Below are 16236 nucleotides of genomic sequence, written 5' to 3' on the forward strand. Positions count from 1 at the left end.
TGAATCCATCTATAAATATAGATTTGTAAGTGTCATATTTGCTTTGCAATTCATTATATTGTGGTTGATAAATTTGTTGATTATTTGTGATATTTCTTTAGTTTAGATAATGTTAGCTCAACCTCTGGCTGTACTACCTGCCATGGTGGAGAAGAGGAAGCTGAGTGTTCCCGTGTTTTTGTTCAGGTGAAAAGGTGACTTGTCTTTGGATGCGTTTGTGACGTGGGGCAGGATACGCTCACCTTTTCGCGAACACCCGATTTCATCACAATGTGATAGTAATTCATAAACAGATACTCATTTACACCGACAGATAACTCTGTGTGCGTGGATAGATATATTGTATCGGAGACGTAAGTGAGGGACAATGTCTCAGTTCCCACAAGGCACAACGCTATCCAGTCTAGATCAATACTGATAACAGGCAACAGACCTTGGCTCATGGCCCCCCTTCAACTTCACGGACATCATGTTCATGTCGTACCTAGGATTCACACTACAGTGATGTATCTTCAGTTCAAACTCCTTCAACTCGATACATTGTGTGTGTATCAAATTTGACAGAGGCAACAGTACAATATCGAGCTTTGGCTCTACTTTCTACCGCGGGCGGGATACCGATAGGAAAACACCTACTGTTCTGCCTTTTTCCAACACCATGTTCTGGATTCCCGAACGGAGCATGCACCGCGTTCAAGACATTCAACTGTGACAAATTCTGGAGCATCGTGAGTGCACTGGCTTTTGTATTAGGGCCTTTTTTATTGCAGCTGTCACATACTTGACGCCTTGTAAACAATCCAATTCCTCTGATTTTCAGTACAACTTGTTGATTGTTCATTGATCTTGTGTGGTTATTTACTGATTACACAATGTAGTTCTGCACGTACCACTTTCTGGGTTAATCATCTCATTTTTGGAATCAACATAATGTCGTCATGTTTACTAAAAGTGTCTGGGACCTTGTTTACGTCGTTTGGTTTATGCGAGTCCATATACAACTCGAACACTAGTTGACTCAATTAAGACGAAATATCCGTGATTCATTTGATAAAACAGTGTGTTCCTGCTCGTAAGATCACCCCAATATAGGCAGAGAGTATGAGTGAATAAGGTTTAATGCCGCTTTGAACAGTATTTCAGTCATACCATGGTATATCAGAATTTATGTAGACGGAACGTTTGAAGAGATTTTCGCCTCAGCTGTGATGTGCAGATGTTTACTACTTTGGTGAAATCCAAGAGGAGGGGTATGTTGGTGCAAAACCTTTAAACGATCTCATGGTCATAGGTTGTTGGTTCGGCTAACTCTATACAGCAAATAGCGGCGCCTTAGACGACTAGGCGACACATACCTCTCAACAGAAAAAGCATACCTGGAATGGGGGAACTTCATCGAATCTTCCCTGCCCGCCATAAGTATGGATCTGATGGACGTGCACTTGGCAATCGAGGATGCTTCCTGACAGAACACTATGACTTGTACCATGTGGTGACATTACCATGCGCAGTAATTAATTGTTAGATTAATTAGACATAATTAAATGTAAGTCAGATGACTAACAATGACCTGATGACCTGAATCAAACTTTCTAGGACCACCAGTTACTTGAGCGTAGTTCCCGAAATAAAAAACAAATATTCCGTATTCAAATGTAACATTCTTGTCCCAAACACCTGGTGTCATCACTGATTGTCAGATAATAGACACTGATTGTTCTCTGGTGCTGACGTTTTACATTTATTTAACACCGTGGTTGCCTTTTCCATTTTCATTATTATGGGGAGGTTATGTTTGGGTTGTTTGTGGGAAAATCAATTTACAATGTCCGCGATTGCTTCCCAAATAAAACAGACCACTGTGGTTCATGTCATAACAGATTTAGATATATCACCCAGGATAATCGAGGATGCATGGACCAGAGGATGCAGGTCATCAGGAAAACGCAAATGAAGGTATCCCCACGGCATGTATTTTTGTCAAATTGTTGCGATTTAACTATGACTGTTTCTATAAAGCATAAAACACTTCAGTTATTTATAAGAATACTGTATAGGTATAAGTAAATCATTTAATATCCTTTTTTTTGCTCCCAGCTTCGATGAGACAGGCGTCAGTACCGCTTGATGTTCACGGTAGGCGTAGCGTTCCAACTGCCCATTGTCACTAGGGTGTGGGGGCCAGCAGATTTGATTGCTGCAGCCTGCCAACTGACGGACCTAGTTAATAGAAGGTAAATAGAAATCGGTAGATATGATGGATGCAGCCTGCCAACTGACGGACCTAGTTAATAGAAGGTAAATAGAAATCCGTAGATATGATGGCTGCAGCCTGCCAACTGACGGACCTAGTTAATAGAAGGTAAATAGAAATCGGTAGATATGATAGCTGCAGCCTGCCAGTTGAGGACCGAGATAACTATTGATTGTTTTAATGACTCTTACTTCTGCCTATTACGTCGTCTGTTCGTTTGATGTGATATAAAACACGATTTAAAGAGACAGAACCTTTTTTGACAGCGAAAACATTGCAACCGTAACCATGCCAACAGTAACGTTGCAGTGAGGTAATGCCTTACGATGACCTACTTGATCTTTCGCGATTATTATACGAAAATATTCCAATAGTGGAAGCTGATCCAAACCTGTGGTACACCATATAACAGTAATTTATTTTTACATTTTGTATCTTTTAACAATATAAATTTTGACATTTCTGGTGATATTAAGTTGAGAAAATGTTTTTGCATCTATGAGCACTTTAGTGTTTATCGTCCGTTTGATGAGAATTTTAGTAAAAATATATGATAAAATATAAAAATAAGAGTTTTTAAGCAGAACGCGCCGCGGATCGTGGACACACGTTTACCCATAAGGCGATGTGGTGCTGATAGATCCAGAAAAATATTGGGCTTTAATATGAGACAGAATTGGTTTTGGTATGCGATCACAACCAAGGGACGAAACTCCGAGAAGCGTCCCGGGCGTCTGAAGCGCCCTGACAATAACCGTACAAGATTACACTTGTCACAGGGGTACACAGAATAGGTGAACTCGACTACCCGTTGTCGAACTTTCATTTTAGATCGCTGACGTTATGTGCCTGCGATTGTATGGTGTGAGTTTTGTTTTTGTCATAAGAGAATAATAAAACATACCATGAGTGAGTGAGTGAGTATGGTTTTACGCCGCTTTTAGCAATATTCCAGCAATATCACGGCGGGGGACAACAGAAATGGGCTTCACACATGGACTTGGACGAGTTCAAATTTACTGCCCGGCTCCCTATTACCCTACCCTGGGTAATAGGGGTACACACTCTTGGTCTCAGGAAATGTCTCAAAATGTCCGAATGGGAACTTTCTTAGCATAGCCATGGAAAAACGTATTTAGATACAGGTATTAAACAATCTGGTCATGCGTACACTGAAGTTGACTTAAGTTATATGTTCAACCATATGGAGGAATGGGTGCATAGTCAGAAAGAAAAGCGAACATTAATGACTTGTAGTGTAACCATAGAGCTCCAGATAATTTTAGTCATTAGACAATATATCACGTGACTCATCACGGGTAGTCCTGTGGGTACCCGGGTCGGATGGGTACTTAATAGGAGTAACCGAGTTACCCGTCCCAGCCCTATATTGTTCCCATGTCGGGAATCGAACCCGGGTCTTCGGCGTGACGAGCGAACACTTGAACCACTAGGCTACCCGACCATGAGCAGACTGTTAGCCAGTGATACCTGCTGCCCCCTTCAACTGCAGACTGTCAAATCTTTGTTATCATAGCAAGCAACTATTAATACCCAACATTGCAAATGTTTCTTTGCGATATGTTTGTGTGGCCTGCAAATATCGAATCAGGACCAGACAAACCAATAGTTGATATAATGAGCAACATCCCTATCCAGGGTACGATGACATTCAATGAACCAAGTCAGTGATCCTGACCACACGATCCACGGAGAGGCTGTTCGACAAGTACTACAATGCTGGGGACCTATTCTAACCCGATGCTCAACGGGTACACTAAACAAGCCGAAAGAGTTAATACGAATAGAGAGATTAGCAAAACGAATACTAAACAATGATACAACCCTCCAAGTGGCAATAAAACCGGGTCCTATGCGTGACGCGGGGGACACTTTCAGCACTGGACTATCTTGCAGCATTAGCTTGGTATACAAACCACACTGACAGTAACAAGTGAGCCAATTCTTCACACATTGTTCTACGACATTAATGGGTATAGCTATTCAAGCGATTTAACGTCTTCGCACCTGGCCGCCCCCGCTGTAATTATGAAAGTAGCGTTCGATACAGCAGAACAACCTTCACATAGAAACAGACGCTGTATCGCTTTGAAGTCGGTTCTGTAGTAATTACCACACAATAAATCAGACGCCAAGGCCCTGTACCTTTCCAGACCAGTCAATGAAATATTTACTAAAGACTCCAATATTTATAAAGGTGTGTTATATTTCAACCCTGTAAAACGTGTGAGGGTAATAGCGTTCTAATGTAATTTCTATACCATGAAATGCATTCTTTAAATTCTCCTTTGAAATGTGATATTCAAACAACACGACTAAGGTTCACATGCACACGGTCAATAAAACATTGTTGTTATGAAAATCTTATTTGATGCTATAAAATACGGAAGCCTTTCAGGGCCATTTTCGTTATATATATATTTTTTTAAATTTCAAGATGCTATTTTGAAATTTCAAGATACATAAGATGAAATTTCAAGATACATAATTAATATCTTGAAACTTCTGTATCTTGAAATTACAACTTATTATCTTGAAATTTCAAGTTAGCATCTTGGAATTGCAACTAATGTATCTTGAAATTTCAAGATTATATGTTGAAATTTCACCTTAGTATCTTGAAATTTCAAGATTGTTATGGCATCGAATTTTTTTTTAAAAACCAAAGCTGGACGTCATTCGCACATTCGTCGATGCAACTGAATTCCACTCAAACACAATAAAAACATGTTTCTTGTCGCCATTTCTTGTTTCCCATGCATTCAGAAATAGTCCGTCTATATGACGGAGGCAAGCATGTAATTGATTCTGGACTAGACAAACCAGTGATTGATGTTAAGAGCAACGATCCTCGTCGCCTCTTACGAACGTCATTGATTGCCAGGACTAAATGTATTCTAGAATCCTCACAGGAGTAGTTTATAATGACGGAGATACATGATTGTTGCACGAGAACCGCTGAGTGCGTCCTAATACTAGTTGTTTGTTTGTTGTTTAAACACTAAGCAATATTCCAGCTATATGACGGCGGTCTGTAAATGATCGAGTCTGGACCAGACAATCCAGTGATTGACATCCTGGGCATCGATCCATGCAATTGGGATCGATGACATGCATCAACAAAGTCACCGAGCCTGACCACCCGATCCCGTTCGTCGCCCTTACGACAAGCATAGTCGTCTCTTACGGCAAGCATGGGTTGCTGAAGACCTATTCTACCCGGATCTTCACGGGTCCCTAGTTCTAGTAGCAGTAGTAGCAACAACAGTGGTTTAAACGGTAATAGTACATAAGTTGTATGAGTAGCAGTAAATAGTATAAATAGTAGGAGAGGTAGTAGTAGCAGCAGTTGTAGTAAAAGCAGTAGTCGTAGCCGTAATAGCTGTACTACTAATAGTAGCAGTATATGCAGCAGCAGTAATAGTATTACCAGAAGTAATGGTAGTGGTAGTAGTAGTAGTAGTGGTAGTAGTAGTAGTAGTAGTAGTAGTAGTAGTAGTAGGAGGAGGAGGAGTAAGTGTAGGAGTAGGAGGAGTAGGAGCAGGAGCAGGAGCGGGAGCAGGAGCAGGAGTAGGAGCAGGAATAGGAGCAGGAGTAGGAGCAGGAGTAGTAGGAGCAGGAGTAGGAGTAGGAGCGGGAGCAGGAGTAGTAGGAGCAGGAGTAGGAGTAGGAGCGGGAGCAGGAGTAGTAGGAGCAGGAGCGGGAGTAGGAGCAGGAGCAGGAGCGGGAGCAGGAGCGGGAGTAGGAGCAGGAGCAGGAGTAGAAGGAGCAGGAGCAGGAGCAGGTGCAGAAGTAGGAGTAGTAGGAGCAGGAGCAGGAGCAGGAGTAGTAGGAGCAGGAGCGGGAGTAGGAGCAGGAGCAGGAGCAGGAGCAGGAGTAGAAGGAGCAGGAGCAGGAGCAGGTGCAGAAGTAGGAGTAGTAGGAGCAGGAGCAGGAGCAGGAGCAGGAGTAGGAGCAGAAGTAGGAGCAGTAGCAGAAGTAGGAGTAGTAGGAGCAGGAGCAGGAGCAGGAGCAGGAGCAGGAGCAGGAGCAGGAGTAGTATAAGCAGTAACAGTATAAGCAGTAACAGTAGCAGTAAGTTAGCAGTTGAAGCAGGTATACTCACCTGAGAAAAGCATCCTACTTGTACAGTTTCCCCGCCCACCCGGGCCCAGAGTGGTGTCGAAGCAGGGGTCGCTGTTGGCCACGTCAAGCATGAGCACCCCTCAGGCTCATTCAGCTCCTCCACGCCACCGAGAACCGGAAGTCCAGCTAGACCCTTCGATGAAAAAAAACACTTTTTAACTATTAATGTCGGTAAATGAAGTTGACGTTTCAGCAGTTTATCTATTTATGAGTCAACATAATGCTTGTAAGAGGCGACTAACGGGATCGGGTGACTTGGTGGATACATGTCATTGTATACCATTTGCGTAGGTCAAAGCTCATGATGTCTGACTGGATTATCTTTTCCGGAGTTGATTGTTTACAGACCGCTGTCATTTTGCTGGACAGACAGACAGACAGACAGGCAGACAATAGTTTATTAACGTCTCACTTCTGTACATACATAACACAGCTTTGTACAACTTGACATAGATAGAATGTACAGAACCATTCAAAAGAATTATGAGAGACAAATTATCATAAATCTTTTACAGAAATGATAAAAAGATGATATAGTAAAACGTTATCCATATAAAAGATGCTTTCTACGATTAAAAAGCAGACTTTGGCAAGTATAAAACACACACTGGAGTCACTGAAACGTAAACAAAGTTTGTCGATACCAGGAATATCTAAAACATTATAAGACTTAGCAATACCTTCATTAAAAAGAGGGGCGGTCGGGTAGCCTAGTGGTTAGAGCGTTCGCTCGTCACGCCGAAGACCCGGGTTCGATTCCCAACATGGGTACAATGTGTGAAGCCCATTTCTGGTGTCCCCCGCCGTGATATTGCTGGAATATTGCTAAAAGCGGCGTAAAACCATGCTCACTCACTCACTCATTAAAAAGAGTTGCCCTGATATCGTCTTCTACGCTGTCATTACAGTGAAAACATTTTCTATTGTGGACAGGTACACCTTCGTACCGACCGGTTTCCACTCGAATGTGAGCCACGCCACATCTAAACTTGGCTGGTGCCGATCTATAGTTTCTGGCCATCTTATTTGAAACATAGTACTCTGTCCCACATGTTTGCTTGTAACATCGGTACATTCTTAATTTATTAAGCCCATTTCGCCCCTCTTCCCTTCTTAACATATCACTCCAACCGGTAACATATTCATTCATACACCATTGTTCCACCTGTGTACAAACAGAAAATGTATCCATAACACCTGTTGCGTTTAACAGATGTCCTAAATCCATATCACTAAACTTCTTTCTTACCCTACCATTCCAATTTATACAACCATTTACAGCGTATCTATCAGCCCAGTTAAACACGTGTTTGTGTAACCTACCAGACATATTCTTAAGGCGACATCATTGTCTTGCTACACTTTTCCACTGTCTGACAACAGGCGGTATCCATCCCATGTCCCCATTTATCGCGACGTAAGGGGCGTATTTGCCGAGTCCCAAATAAAATCTAATGGCTGTTTGGTGTACAGCATTTATTGCTGACACGTCATAATTACCCCAGATAGCCGCCCCGTAGTCAAGAACAGACCACACCATACTATCGTACAATCGTACAATTTTGGCCCAAAGCCCTATTAGCAGACTTCGCTGCTGCACGTGCCATTCCAGTAACACCTAAGTGGTCTGTGAACAGTAGACCAAGATAATTATACTTAGCAGCAATGTCTAAAATCATATTTCCGACATTAAAAACATGCTACGTCTGTATGACAGACTGGTTTCTAAAAATGGACAATTTTAGACTTTTCCTTATTGATCTCTATCTTATTTGAGCAACACCGAGTATGTAAAACATTTAACAGTAAACTGAGATATTTCTTTAATTGCTGTTAGCGTTTGGACGTGATCGATAGTTGATCTCTTTTGTCTGAATCCGTTCTGTGAATCATGGAGTACGTCGTTAGCTTCTGTCCACAGATGGAACAGAGCTGGGCGTGGTGTTAAACAAACAAACAAACAAACAAACAACCAAACAAAGAGAAAGGTATATATGGTGCAGTAACTCGCTGTGCAGTTGAGATGAATTCAGTTGAGTTGAGTCCCTGAGGTATCCCAGATTTGGGGTGAATCGGGTTTAACGTATTTCAGCTATATCACGGCGTGTTAACCAAATGCTAGTGGTTGGAAAGCCCCAAGTGGTGCAGGTCTCAGACGTTTACCACTTTGGTGAAAACCACCAGGCACTGGTATGGTACTGGCAAACCTAGAATCAAAACCATGGCTAATCAGGGATTCGAACCCACGACCATAGGATTTTGCACAGTGAATTCCACCCCCTCCAGCGACTGGACCAACCTTTGCCCCCAGCTTTGTTTAACGGCCAACTGCATCATATTGTGGTGGGGGCAGAAGGGTGCTGACAAACCAAATGTAGTGAAATCAACGAGCACAGGTAGGGTGCTGACAAACCAAATGTAGTGAAATCAACGAGCACAGGTAGGGTGCTAACAAACCAAATGTAGTGAAATCAACGAGCACGGGTAGGGTGCTGACAAACCCAATGTAGTGAAATCAACGAGCACAGGTAGGGTGCTGACAAACCAAATGTAGTGAAATCAACGAGCACAGGTAGGGTGCTGACAAACCAAATGTAGTGAAATCAACGAGCACGGATAGGGTGCTAACAAACCAAATGTAGTGAAATCAACGAGCACGGATAGGGTGCTAACAAACCAAATGTAGTGAAATCAACGAGCACAGGTAGGGTGCTGACAAACCAAATGTAGTGAAATCAACGAGCACAGGTAGGGTGCTGACAAACCAAATGTAGTGAAATCAACGAGCACAGGTAGGGTGTTGACAAACCAGTATAGTAACATCAACGAGCACGGGTACGGTGCTAACAAACCAAATGTAGTGAAATCAACGAGCACGGATAGGGTGCTAACAAACCAAATGTAGTGAAATCAAAGAGCACGGCAATGAACAAGCAATAAACATATTTCATCATGAGATTTCTATCATTTTTCCTGAACAAAGACTTACCTGTAGCAATACCACATGCCAGAAAAACCAGCAACAACAAATAAAAATGAAATATGAAAAAGCGTATATTTTCCAGACTATAGAATGATATACTTTAAATATGTACATTTATTTTGTTCGATGAATAAACGCAACAAACCCCTTTCCATGGCCACAAGAAATCACTCGACACGATTGTAAGATGACGACTGTATCACGAGAATGTGGATCACTATCATATTGTGATGATACCAGGTGTTGGGTATTTAGCTGGTTTTGAAGCCTCATCACAGTATCTGATACAGGTATAAGCATGATAACATCATCAACAAGCAATAGCATGAATAACTCTAAAATATCTGGGTACAGCTGAACGCCGTGTTTCCCCTGTCTGACAATATCGTACGTACGTAAATTCATTGATGAAAAATGAGAATCACAAAGGACATAAATGAGCAGCTTTGCTTTCAAAATCATTTGGTTTCCGCCCCTTCTTGTGATCATGGTTGCGTCGATGTCTTCCTCTCTTATTTTGTCATTTCATCCATATGGCATTGTTCTAAATAACAGTCAATGACTTGCCCTGGACATTCTATAAGGTCGACTGCATGTTTGTTTGTTTGTTTAACGCCGCACTCAGCAATATTCCAGCCATATGACGGCGGTATGTAATTAATCGAGTCTGGACCAGACAATCCGGTAATTGACATCCTGAGCATCGATCAACGCAATCATGTATCAACGATGGCATGCATCAACCAAGTCAGCGAATCTTATCGGGTCTCGACTACATGTAAGGCTATTTGATGGATGGTACGTGCAGTTTCTTTAATATCCAAAGTTCCATGCAAAGGTTGGAGTGAATTTCAGAATTGAAATTTTGGTAGAATCAATTGGAAACATTCCTGTTGATGCCCGATCTGTGCTGGCTGACTTGTGTCGATAATTTCTGTTGTGTTACTCCAACATAAATCAAGCCAAAAGGGCACATTCAATGTCGCGTATGGCGTTCATTTTCAAAGGATAGGTTATGTGCAGTTATTAGCTGTATAGTAAGATTTGAATTCAGAATCAATCATCAAAATAGGATCAGTTTTGTATGTTTGGTGTCAAAGGAAAAATTACTGCATGGGGATGAGTCCGATATAAAAATGTCCTCCAACGTTACTGAACATTGTTTAATGATGTTGGTACATGACTCGTTTTTGAAATAGAACCTGCCTTCATTTGAACAGGTCGATTTCATAATATCCGGAAGGACCACCGAGGACTGTAATCTAAACCCGTCTGCAGTAGTGAGTATGTCTGTGGGAGCAATTGTACTGTCTTGATCCAATAATTTTTATTTGGATCATTTAACATTTTCAGTATGTCATGTAAAATAAAAACATGTATTCGTGATTCGTAGTTTCAAAAGACCTCGATGTTGACTGCGTATAATATTTAAAAAAAACCCAACCCGAATCTCACGTACAATGATCATAATTCCAAAATTTGTAGCAGTTTCTATATGATGACATGACACGGGACAGTGACCTTCATTGTCGATTATTTTCGAAGTTAATTATTGTAATCTTGACCTCTCGAAAAATCATCTAGGTCAACGCAATGTTAGGGCTAGAAGCAGCTAAACGTTTTTGGGATTTGCTAATTAAAATAATGATAACACCAAATGGACGTCTAAATAAGTCAAAGATTTAAGACAAACTTACACACTTTGGACATTTGGGATACCTTAAGGTATACAACGGGCATAAGTCTGGCTTCACAAGAATAATTTTAAAGGTTGTTGTCATGATATGTTAAATTCTGATAATAAACAATTGCGAGTGTGTGCATATATTTCTTGATGAAAGCTTATCATTCTTCTTCTCAGTGACAATTTCTGAAAGAGGAGAAGGACATCCATATTTTGATGTGGTATGTTTTGTTAAGGTCTTAACTAATATGGTGATATTTACTATCTTATCGTAAAGGCCTAGATTATATATTATTGTTAATTTAATCATTCATTTTGTCATGTTAGACACGGATTTAGAACATGAATTCCAAAAGTAACGTTTTCTTTAGTGAAGCTGAGTTTTAATCCGTTTTTCTATCGATAGACCTTTGACAAATTCAATTTGTCTTTTCGTATCAGTAGAAGATATGTTTTATTTTCTCTTTACAGATAGAGCATGTTTCGTAAATTTTCTATGAATAGATTACAGGCTGTATTTTGTTGAGCCGATGTATATCATAATGCATTCTACATCAGTGTTGCAAACGCTATTTCCTGTATAAAGAAAAGTGTTAGTCCAAACCATCACAGTTAGGTCATTCTGAGATGCAACATTGTGGATAGTTTCCATTGAAGTTGTACAGAAGTGTGTAAATGAGATGCAACGGTATTTCAAGCCAACTTCATGTGGGAGAGAGACCTTAGGCTGCTTGGAGAACCCCACGAGCTAACTGTATTGTCGCATGTACATAATCCTGTCTGCCAAACCAGAGGGGGATAATGTGACTTTGAATACACACGAAATCCTATGGCTTGAATTCCAGACCCGCCTTGAACATATTTCAAGGTTTATCAGCATCTTGCCCGTGCTCGCACCAAAGCGGTAAATGTCAAAGACCTGGTGACTGTGCTACATAAGGAAATGTTCAGAGACATATGTGACAGACGACTGACACACATGTCACCACAGAATCTTGCCGGATCCTACATACACTTTAATAGGTAACCAAGCCCCGGAATAGGTGTGTAAACGTCTACGCCACCGGATGTATAGGATCACCAGCAGCCTTAACCACATAAATGGAATCTTAGCTTTATATACATATATGGCTGCAGTGCACGTCTTTCGGTTTGCTTTGTAGCTGAGTACGTTGGCAAGGGACTTTCATCGCCTACCTGAAACCTTTCCTCCCACATTAAGCTGACACGCCGTGATTTAACTGGAATACTGTTAAAAGCGGCGTTAAACCCAACTCACTCAATCACTCACTCAACTCACTCACTCACTGGTACAAATACAAATTGGTAGGATATATGAAAAATCTTCACTCCCGAAATTGACATTGTTATTTGCGTTGTTATATAAATTACAACACCTCTCTCGTAGGGCAAGTCTCTTTGCCTACTGTTACCAGGTATGGATATGTCAAGGCATTTGTTATGATAAATCATTAATCAGTCGAATGACCAAATATTAACATATCACTAACACTACTTTATATGAAACACAGTTACTTTTTTCCATTACTATATATCAGATATCATTCTTCTCTACTGCATAAACAGATGCTCTTTAAACAAACCTCAGTGCTTCTCTCTGCTATACTAGAAGCTGAACTAGTTTTTAAAAATGTACATATTTGTAACCAAGAACTTGGGGCAGAGCAGTAAACAGTAGTTTTACTATTATTATGTAAAGATTGCGAGCAATGAAACCTTTTAAACAACTTCTCTCCTGAAAATGAATTCTGAAGAAAAAGAGATACCATATTAACCATTTTCACAATGCAGGTTAGCTGCTATTTTACATTTTGTCGTTTTAAAGCTAATAATTAGCTATAAAGCTAATCTCTTTCTAGCAGAATGTGTTATTGGGGAAAAAACAGACAATCGTTTCATGAAAAGACATGAGTCAAAATGCTTTTAACATTTAAGGACTTTGCAAAAAAACCGATGCGTCAATCACAAATTAATAATAATTAATGCAAGACAAAGTGACTAAAATAAATATTTATAATTTGGTTTCCGATTTGAAATTTACTATTTTATTCGCATAAAATTAGATAATATAATTGTCGCGATACTTTTGTATTACGCTGTTGGTAGGATATGAGAAAAATATTTGTCTACGATGTAGAGAGAAAAGTTCATTATAGTCCTCACCCTTGTCAGAATTAAAATTAAGTTTCCTCATTTGTTGTTGTTCTTTAAATTTCTGAAATTGGGATGTATAATTTGATGAGAATGGTGGGCTAAAGATTCTCCGAGTTCATTTGCTATATCAGATGTGTCTGTTAGTAATGTATCACCTTCCTTAAGATAGTGAACACTAGATCTTTATTTTTTTGTACCATATTCCAAACTTTAGACATAGGAGTTTTTGAGTTAATTTTAGATACATAGGTTTGCCAAGATTTGCGTTTAGTTTGCTTGACTATGCGACGATAGAAAGCATTTGATATCTTAAATTCTTTCAAATTATAGACTCTTCCTAGCCTTTCTAGCTTGTTTACAGTCATCAGTGTACTATGGCTTCCGTATAATGTGGATTTGTAGAGGATTTAGGAATACATTCATCAGCAATTCATCAGAAATAAATGAATAGGGTCAGTAGCATTGACGGATAATTCAGTTTGTAATGTGCTTTTGCATTCTTAGTGTTCAAACAAGACCAGTTGGCCTCTGTAAAATTAAATCGTGATGAAGGCGGAACATCAGCTGGATGAACTGGCGAAAGTATAGTTGGAAAGTGATCACTTCCACACAGGTCATCATAAACTGACCGTTCAAGTTCATTTAACAAACATGAATCTGTAAGTGGTAAATCAAGCGAAGAGTAAGTACCAGTTGCAGGGTGTAAATAAGTGTGTTAAGTATAATAAGATATGCATAAATCATTATTTGAGATAAAATCCTCAAGGACCTTAACCTTATCGTTTGGGTGTCTACCACCCCAGAGCGGGTTGTGACCATTTCAATCGCCCATGACGATACGTGATTTAGGTAAATGATCATACAATGCCTGTAGATCAGACTGTTGCAGATTAAAAGAAGGTACATACTAACACACAGTGTAAAAGACACGTGTAATGTAAGGCGTACATTTACAGCTTGCAGCTTGACGTTTAGTGAGACAGTGCTGTAGATCACTCCCTATCTCACCAAGATAGAAGAGCCTCCAGTTGCCCTATCACCTGAAGGAGAAACACAAGGATAAGAGCTGTACTGACGTAAGTTAATTTTATATCTGTTTGCTTTAAATATGTATCTTGCAGACAGAATGCTGATGGTTTTAAGTCCTGGACCAATAATTGTAAATCAATACAATTTGTTCTAAATCCTCTACAATTCCACTGATGCAATGTTTTGGAATAATTCATCTCTTTTGGGGATTGATTGGAAATCGCCCATTTCTTGTAGGCGACTAACTTATTGTTTTACGATGGATGTTTTCTGATTGGTGGTCTACAATTGTGTTTTTGTAGAGTCTGTTGTACATTTCGTGTTGACATTTTGATCTCTTCCAGATTGTGCTAATGGTACTGAGACTTGCTGAGAACTTGATTTTGAGGTTGATGTAGAAGGTTTCACAGGAGGTAAAGGTTCAGAAGTCTGCGCAGCTGGTGTGGGATCGACAGTCTGCGTAGATGACTCAGAGGGTAGAAGAGGCTCAGGATTGATAGAAGTTATCCATGTCAAATCAGTTTAGCACTGAATAGATGCTTTTGATTTTGGAACTATTGGTGTTTTGGTAACTGATGCATAGGTTTCATTTTGGTCAGTATTTGGTACAAGTTTCCTTGCTTCAGTGTATGTGATGTTTCTGTTACATGTTATTGTTTTGATTTGTTTATAGTTTTTGCACTTTTTGAAATCACTGTTAAAGTCCTCTATGGCATGAGATGTTTCACTACAATGTGCACAGGTGATCTGGTATTTGCATGAATTTATCCCACGGCCAAATTGCTGACATTTAGAGGACCTCAATGGGTTTGTGATATGCAAATCTACATCAATTTTACAATAGACTGATTTTACTGATTTGGGTCTTGTTGGTGAAGAAAAGGAAAACAGGTAGGTAAGTATTTGTTGGGATTGTTTCGGTACCTTGAAGTCTATCAAATATTTTTACAAATATGTTTAACCCCATGCCCTTTCATTTCAGAAACTATATTCAGCTCTGACATATCTTCAAAGAGACGATCACCATGTCTGATGATGCCTCTGCTAGTGTTGAGGGTTCTGTGAGGAGATACATTTACTGAGACTCCATCAAGTTCATTGATTGAGAACAAGTTTGTTGCTTGTTGTCTTTTAGCACATTCAATGAGAATTGATCCTGTTCTCAATCTTTCAATATTTTTAACGTCACCCGCTTTTCCACAAATGCCCTTAGGAAGTGCAAAAGGTTTCAGTCGAAGGGGGGTCTTGTTGGGTGTGTCAACTACCAAGAACCCTGGCCAGTACTTTATCGATTTGAACTGTGAGACATCGTCTCAGGATCATGTTCTAGTGTACGTTTGGGTTTTTTAAGGGGGGTTTGGAAAGCCATGTTGGTGAGAGTAAAGGTTCAGCATCCTTACTCCCCACCCGCCACCGAGTGCTAACACGGGCAGTATCTTCATGCATGTGGATATCCAACAGACAAATACTAGGGATATAGGGATGATATACACCGGTAGTATGATCCACCAGGTTGGCCCATGAGCCATCACCTTCTGGCACCAGCATCTAGGCGAATTTTAACATGTTTTGAAAATGAAACTCCATATTTCACATTGTATGTTTATTCATAAACGGATACGTCCATAACATAAAAAAACAATCCAAATATTGATAGAGCAATGGAAGTATGGTGCTTAGGGCTTGGCATGACCAGTGTCGAAGTGGTGTATTTGGCAAAGGAACGCTTTTCCTGGAACCAGGGCCTTCAACCACCAGAATCCCGTCCTCCGTCGACACAGGGGCGCAACCCACGGCAAACGGCTTGCCCAATTCGGTCGCCTTTTACGACAAGCAATGGGCTGCTGAGGACACATTCTTATCAATCCCCGGGCCCCCACGGTGGCACTTGTAAGTGTATGAATGATTGACAGTGTTACGTCAGAGAGCAATAGTTCAGTTTTTCAGGGTACTGTTTTTGACACA

General features: G+C 40.3%; 1 protein-coding gene across 1 annotated transcript; it reads right to left on the reverse strand.

The window, feature by feature from the left end:
• Positions 1-5701: 5701 nt before the first annotated feature.
• LOC139450324 (keratin-associated protein 5-8-like) lies at positions 5702-7730 on the reverse strand. Its single transcript, XM_071232004.1, has 2 exons — positions 7724-7730; positions 5702-6375 (listed from the first exon to the last, which is right to left on the reverse strand). The coding sequence occupies exons 1-2, from the start codon at positions 7728-7730 to the stop codon at positions 5702-5704; spliced, it is 681 nt and encodes a 226-aa protein (XP_071088105.1).
• Positions 7731-16236: the final 8506 nt, after the last annotated feature.

Source organism: Haliotis cracherodii, unplaced genomic scaffold, assembly GCF_022045235.1.
Source record: "Haliotis cracherodii isolate W230 unplaced genomic scaffold, xgHalCrac1.p SCAF_8, whole genome shotgun sequence".
Lineage (NCBI taxonomy): Eukaryota > Metazoa > Mollusca > Gastropoda > Lepetellida > Haliotidae > Haliotis > Haliotis cracherodii.